This window comes from Micromys minutus, assembly GCF_963924665.1.
Source record: "Micromys minutus genome assembly, chromosome: 15".
In the NCBI taxonomy this organism is placed as follows: domain Eukaryota; kingdom Metazoa; phylum Chordata; class Mammalia; order Rodentia; family Muridae; genus Micromys; species Micromys minutus.
The window spans coordinates 56,222,815-56,230,575 of NC_137984.1; the positions used below are offsets into that span (position 1 = coordinate 56,222,815).

Consider the following 7,761-nt stretch of genomic DNA (forward strand, 5'->3'; position numbering starts at 1 on the left):
AGGAGGAGGAGGAAGGAGGAGGAGGAGAAGGAGGAGGAAGGAGAAGGAGGAGGAGAAGGAGGAGAAGGAAGGAGGAGGAGGAGAAGGAGGAAAAGGAAGGAGAAGGAGGAGAAGGAAGGAGGAAGAGGAGGAGGAGGAGGAAGTAGAAGGAAGGAGAAGGAGGAGGAGGAGGAAGAAGGAGAAGGAAGAGGAGGAGAAGGAGAACAAAGAGGAGGAGGAGGAGGAGGAGGAAGGAGAAGGAAGGAGAAGAAGGAGAAGAAGAAGAGAGACAGCCCAGGGTTCCTGTAAGCCTTCCCACCTTAGAAAAGTGAAGTACTCCCTGTAGGAAGGTCTCATTGTAGCTGCCTGCCAGTCATTCATTTATAAATGCAGATAGATAACTAAGGATTGTCATTACTTAAAATACTGATATCAGAAAAGTGACCAAGCAAACAGGAATAAAAGTAAGTTAACATGACATTTTAATCTATTACTAGCTCTGGAGTCTTCAAAGACAATAAAGGACAGCCAGAAAAGTGTTTGGAACAGGTACAGTAACTGGTTCTCAGATTACAACCTTGAATCACAGAATACTGTATACAGGCAGTACACCAACATTCAAACATCAAAAATCTGAAGACACTGAAAATATAAAAAAAGAATGGTGGAGAATCCTACCCAACAAGCACAGCTCAAGGTCTGCAGGGAGGAGAGGCACTATGGGGGAGAAGTGAGAACCAGAAGGGTTTGGGAAATAGACTGGTCACTAAAACTGGATCCCAGAAGGCAAAGAGGCGATGTCTGCAGGGCTGCAAAGGACAACACTTTAGGACATATTCCTAATTCAGTGACATAATATGTAAAAGCTCAGTGGCAAAGTGGAGACATTGCCAGGCAAACAAGAGTTTATAGTTGGGTCCTCAGGCGAACTGTATGAAAAGTTCCCTAAAGTTTCCTCCACAAACAGAAAGGAGGGAAACCTGGTGAGCTGGGACTCCCTGGGCTCAGCTATTGACTCAGCCCAGAAAAAGTGAAGGCAACTGAACTCAGCTGAACGGAAAATGTCATTTTTTAGACAACAGTATTTATTAACATCAGATTCCATGCTCTTAGCCTTGGATCTAATGTACTGGCTTCTTAGCATGTAATCGTTTATTACCTTTCAAGTTTTTAAATACAAACTGTATTATAAAATACTACTGATCAATTACAGTTAAAAACAATACACATATTATAAAAGTAATATAAAACCCTCAAAGTATATAATTTCATACGAACATGTAGCTAATGTAATTTGCTTTTCTCCCACCTCTCTCTATATATGTAATTTGTTGTAACTTAAAAAACCTAAATGAGAAGAGATAGAAAAAAGCTGTATGGATTTAGTGTTAATAATTTATAAGTTGTCACTAATGCTGACAAACTAGAAAGTTTTAAGTTCTTTACAAATTGGAAATTCTAGAAAATTAAAAGTAATATAAATTCAAAACAAGAAAAAGAAAAGGAAGCCCAGAACTTAAGTCAGAATTTGATAAATTTAGTAAAAAAGTTCTTTAGAATGATAGTTGAAGGGGTGGAGAGGTAGCTTAATTGGTAATATACTTGCCTTGCAAACACAAGGCTGTGAATTCTACCCTTCACCCCACCCCAGATACATCTAAAATAGCTGGGCATGGGAGTTAGCATTTATAATCCTAGCAATGAGGAGGTAAAGATGGATGACCGCTGCGTCTTGTTGGCCAGCTAGTCTAACATAGTGGCTGACCTCCAGGCCAATAAAACAGCACTTACAGACAATACCTCAAGTGAGCACTGGCCTATGCCTTAACATAGACACATGGAAACATCTCTCTCTCTCTCTCTCTCTCTCTCTCCCTCTCTCTCTCTCTCTCTCTCTCTCTCTCTCTCTCTCTCTCTCTCTCTCTCACACACACACACACACACACAGAGAGAGAGAGAGAGAGAGAGAGAGAGAGAGAGAGAGAGAGAAGAAGAAGAAGAAGAAGAAGAAGAAGAAGAAAAAGAAGAAGAAGAAGAAGAAGAAGAAGAAGAAGAAGAAGAAGAAGAAGAAGAAGAAGAAAAGAAAGAAGAAAAAAGAAGAAGAAGAAAGAAGAAGAAGAAGAAGAAGAAGAAGAAGAAGAAGAAGAAAGAAAAAGGAGAAGAAGAAGAAGAAGAAGAAGAATCCAGACCGCTAACATTATATTAAAACTATGGTCTGGTGAGTCAGGGAAGAGTTGTTGTGGAGATTTTCAATTTTATATGTCCATATACTATAATTTTTCCAACCACAGGTTTCATTAGAAATTTGAATTAAATGAATAAAACATTTTGTGTCAGGTGTGTGTGTGTGTGTGTGTGTGTGTGTGTGTGTGTGTGTGTGTGTGTGGTGGGAGTAGGGTCGGGGGAGGATGTTGTATATTGTGAGTGGAGATACCTGTTGAAGCCAGAGGCATTAGATCCTGCTGGAGCCTGGAGCTGGAGTTACAGGCAGTTGTGAGGTGGGTCCTTGGAAACTCAACTCGGTCTTTTCCCTAACCTAAAGAGCCACTCCAAGCATACTGTCTGCACAGCATATACTTACTTAGTATCACACTGATAAGCAGACATGTCGTACTTACAGTTGGCTAGTAAGATGAAGACAGAAGCTTCATATTTATCTCTTACAAAGTGCCTTCTAAAGTAAGGGGCTTTGTTTCTTAGTTTTTACGTTTTTTTTAATTTATGCTATGTAAGACAGGGCCTGAAATTTGGGATCCTCTTACCTCAGCCTCTGGAACAATGGGATTACAGCATGTCCTAGCATGCTTGGGAAAACCAAAACCCAAACCCAAACCAACACTTTTGAGTAAGTAAGTTGTAAGTTCCTTGGGTTATTTATAATAAGCCTATCTGAAAAGGTAAACATCACCTGCTTGAAGGAATCCTGACAGAGAAAATGTTCTTACCTATCCACAGACACTTCGGACAAGTCTTTCTTAAATGTTTGAAATATTTTCGGATAGCCTGTCAAATGAAACATTAAACAGTTTAGCCACTCCATGCCATGGCTTCTCTTAGGGAAATTTTGTCCCCAGAGAACATTTAGTGAGGACTGAAACAGTGCGGTTTTCACAGGGGGGTGTGTATGATTTACTTATGCTGATAAACAAAATATCCTACAACGCACAAGGACACCGCCCTTTCCCCTCAACAGAGAAAATATACCCACAGTAAAAAACATGAACTTAGAGTTCAAGAAGTTCGTTCTAAATGCTCTGCTTCCCTTTAAAGAAAGACAGAGATTCCAGCAAGGAAGTTCATTCAGTGCACAGGAGGCACTAATGCCCCCGGAGTGACCCCAAATTCCACCTTTTACTTTTACTGAACTATTTCTCTTATATCCTACGTCGCAGTCAGCCAAGCCAGTGAAGAGCGGTGCGCAGCAGGGGGGGAGGGGAAGCACCGCCGCCCTGCAGGCCGGGATCCCGGAGGGAGGAGCAGCCCAACTCTACTTTTGTGGGACGAGGCCGAGGCGCCGCTGGAAGCAGAAGGAGAGCCCTCGCTGCGGGGCAGCGGCTCCTTGCTCCATGAGGGGCTGGACACGTCGCTGGGCGGGGGCGTAGAGCTCAGGCTGGGGCTGACCACGCTAGTTATGCGGGGACGAAATTCTGCCAAGTCTTCGTTAAAGCCTTCACTGAGGGCCATGGCCTTCCAGAAGTCATCTTCTTTCAACAACTCAGGGTACAGGCTCGGGCTTTCCAGCTGCTTGCTCGCCCTATCATCCCTCCCTTGCATCCCCTGAGCTCCGTGCACCCCCTGAGCTCCCTGCTTCCCCTGTTCTCCCAGCTCGCCCTGCGTCCCCTGCGTCCCCTGCGCCTTCTCTTCCTCCACTGTCTCTTCTTTCCCCTTTGAGGCTTCATCTGGCTCCTTTGACTGTGGGTCGCTCTTTCCAGGTTTCTTCGCTCCCTGACGCGGGTGCATGTCTGCTGGCAGCCACAAAGCGCGTGACCCCGGAGCACGCGCAGTTGTTGAGCGTCTGTCTCCCAGGGCAACCTCCGACCTTTGGGCGCGGGGGCGGGCGGTTAAAGCCGCAGGACCCCTTTAGCGGTCCCAGGGGTGGGTGGTCCCACACTCCGCACCCTGCCTTAAGCTTCGTTCTGCCTTTGCTCTCAAGATCTCTTCTGAGCCACTCCCAGCCAGCAGAGAAGCAAGCTCCCTTTCCTTGGAGCCAGCCTTTCTTGCTTTTTAAGAGGATGTGGCTTCTGGAGATGGGTACCCACAATGTCATTTGGCACTGAGGGAGCAGTGGAATTTGATTTCTAGTAGAATGATGCCTATTGGAAAATCCAGTAAAACTCTGCTTACAATATTAGACACCAGCCTTTGGTCTGTAGTTTGCCAACTTATGACTACATTACCTTATGCATGTTGAGTGAGCGTTGTTGTTGGTTTTTTTTTTTTTTTTTTTTTTTTGGTTTTTGTTTTGTTTTGGTTTTTTTGCGTCTATATATCTTGCCGCTGAGATATTTTGGGTTACTTTGGTTGATTGCTTGGTCGTTTTGTTTTGGAAGTAGAAAACACCTGTGATATCTGGCCACCATATACTTTTTGTTTTGGGGGGGGGGCTTTGCTTCAATTCATGGTAGTTTAAATTATTTTTTGTGGAATATTTGCACATACTAAAAATGGTATCCAGGAAAACATGGCAGACATCTGGTTGACTCACTCATGCCCAGCGTCAGGCCTTTGGATCACTGTGTGTTAGTTTTGCTATTTCACTTGACTTTTGTTAGCCTGTTTCTGGGGGTAACCTGGGAACAACGATGCCTATAAGATATTTGTGGATATTGATGAATATGGACTAGTGGCCTGTAATTTTAAACATATTTCATCCAAAGACCACTGGGAACACTGTGGTAGGGACATGAAGGTGCTGGGTTTAGCTGCAGTGGGATGCCTTTGGAAAGCCCTATCAGAGAGGATCTAAGGAGCTGCTTAGGTTGAGTGGAAGGCAGGACAACTCCATGTTGGGGACTATGTGATGTCACAGTGGCCTTAATTTTGTTTTCATTTAGACAAAACCACATGGTCCCATTTTGTGGTTGGTTCACTGAGCAATTATTTTTATGGCTGTTTAATTTGACACTATATTTATTAAGCACTCTTGTGAGCCTGGTCTCTGTTGGGTGTAGAGCCAGGACACCAGGCAGAACCCTGCCCAAGTAGCTGGCCAGAGTACCTAACTGCTTTGCAGGGTTCATCAAGGTGGTTGACATTGGAATAGAGATCAGGGACTGGCAGAAATTGTCCAGTACTCCTGTGGGTGGGCAGAGAGAAACTGCACAGAGCATTTTAAAAGAATGGAAGATCTTTTAAACACACTGTAGCTACCTTCAGACACACCGGAAGAAGGCATTAGATCCCACTACAGATGGCTGTGAGCCAACATTTGGTTGCTAGGAATTGAACTCAGAGCCTCTGGAAGAGCAGCCAGTGCTCTTTCTTTCTTTCTTTTTTCTTAATCCAACCAATAACTTTATTTATTTTCTTTGGCCTTTTTATACCTGCAGCCAGTACTCTTAACCTCTAAGCCATCGCTCCAGCCCCAAAGAATGGAAGCTTAGCTAGAACCTTCCAGCATTATGAACACTGGTTCTTAGGGAGGAGGCTTTCAAGTCAGATCCAGCTGGGGTCTTCCCGAGTTGTGTCTGAAGTAGACGGTGTCTCTAGAAATACTTATTTCCAACCTCAGAGGGACAACTAAAGGTAACATGGCCTCTAATGTTTTGGGGTCATTTGGACTCCTCTGACTAACAACTAGAAGGGACGTGTTCTTATGGCTGATATTTGGGGTTTTGTTAGATAGTTTCAATTGTCTTTGGACTGTCTATGGAGAGTTAATGAAATAGTACTCTTTATTCTAGCTGATGCCAGTGACTGCAGGTTTATCTTTCCTCCTCCTCCACCCTTCCAAAACTTTGCACTCATTCATAGACTACGTACATGGAGTGTAATTTGTTCACATAAAAATAATTGCTGGAACCAGATACACTGAAACTATTAGATGAGAAAGTAGGGAAAACCTTAGAACACATAGGCACAGGAGAAAATTTCCTGAACAAAACACCAATGGCTCATGCTCTAAGGTCAAAGATTAACAAATGGGACTTAATGAGATTGCAAAGTTTCTGTAAGGCTAAGGACATCGTCAAGAAAACAAAACGGCAACCAACAGAAAGGGAAAAGATTTTTACCAACACCACATCAGATAGAGGCCTAATATCCAAGGTGTACAAGGAACTCAAAAAGCTAGACACCAGAGAATCAAATAACCCTATTAAAAATGGGGTACAGAGCTAAACAAAACATTTTCAGTTGAACACCGAATGGCCGAGAAACATCTGAGGAAGTGCTCGACATCCTTAGCCATCAGGGAAATGCAAATCAAAACAACCCTGAGATTCCACCTCACACCAGTCAGATTGGCCAAGATCCAAAACTCAGATGACAGCAGATGCTGGCGAGGCTGCGGAGAAAGAAGAACACTTCTCCACTGTTGGTGGGGTTGCAAGCTAATACAACCACTCTGGAAATCTGTCTGGCGATACCTCAGAAAATTGGATATAGTACTACCTGAAGACCCAGCTATTCCACTTCTGGGCATATACCCCAGAGACACTTTAATACACAACAAAGATATATGCACCACAATGTTCATAGAGGCTCTATTTATAATAGCCAGAAGCTGGAAGGAACCCAGATGTCCTTCAGAAGATGAATGGATACAAAAATTGTGGTGCATATACACGATAGAATACTACTCAGCCACCAGAAACAATGACTTAAGCAAATTCTTAAGAAAATGGCTGCATCTAGAGAATATCATCCTGAGTGAGATAACCCAGTCACAAAAGAACAGACATAATATGCAGTCACTGATAGTGGGATGCTAACCCCAGAGGCTTGCACTCCCCCAGAAACAACTCACAGACTGTATGAAGTCCAAGAAATAAAGAAAACAAAACAAAACAAAAAATATTTACAAAACAAGAAAACTTTAACTATTTCCATGTTACATTTTGTTTTACATGTACTTTAGCTCATTGTAACTATTAAGTTTTCAAGGCATACTATCAAACCTTGAAAAAATCAAGTACTGACTAAAAAATATATTCATATAGTTTTATGTAAAAATTATGTTAAAATCGGGAAAAAAGTACTGACAAAAATGTATAATTTTAAGCAAAAAATGTTTAAAATCTGTACATTTATCTATGTTTTGTAAAATAAAGTTGTTTTAAAAAAAGTTGCTGGGTGTCATACCACTAGCGTTGTCCCACACAGGTCCTTTCACTTAGAAGGGACCACATGACAGTTACTATGTTAGGATGGCATAGATTCCATGTATAAAAATGACTTGTGTTTAGGAGCTGGGTGCAGAGTGACACAGGTGAAGGATAACAGAGGATATCAAGTACACTGGCCACCTCTGCAAGGGTTCCAGGTTGTTCCAGTTCCAGAACGAGGAATTGGATAGCGACATAGGAATCATAGCAGAAACAGTTTATTAGAAAATGATACATTTCCAAAGGAGGAAGTGGGTCTGAACGAGGAGAAAGAATTTCTCAGATGGATCTATGTGTACAAAATAAAAAGGCTCTGAAGGCCGCCGGCCGGGCACCACACAGCACGGCATGGCATGACCCGGCCTGAGCAGCCCGGCACGGCACAGAGCACACGGCACAGGCGTGCTTATGTAGGCCCCATTACATGTAGTGCTGTCTAAGTCCATGCATGGAGTAG

The 7,761-nt window shown here is 43.0% G+C and overlaps 1 protein-coding gene across 1 annotated transcript in view; it reads right to left on the reverse strand.

Moving 5' to 3' along the window:
- ERICH6 (glutamate rich 6) overlaps window positions 1-3,939 on the reverse strand; it is a gene marked incomplete at both ends in the record, with an annotated part of 30,186 nt that extends 26,247 nt beyond the window's left edge. Inside the window, 2 exons of the mRNA XM_080929602.1 lie at window positions 2,925-2,982; window positions 3,471-3,939. Of these exons, the coding sequence (XP_080785728.1) occupies window positions 2,925-2,982; window positions 3,471-3,939 (527 nt within the window). The remainder of the gene's footprint in view (window positions 1-2,924; window positions 2,983-3,470) is intronic.
- Between the last annotated feature and the right edge of the window lie 3,822 nt (window positions 3,940-7,761).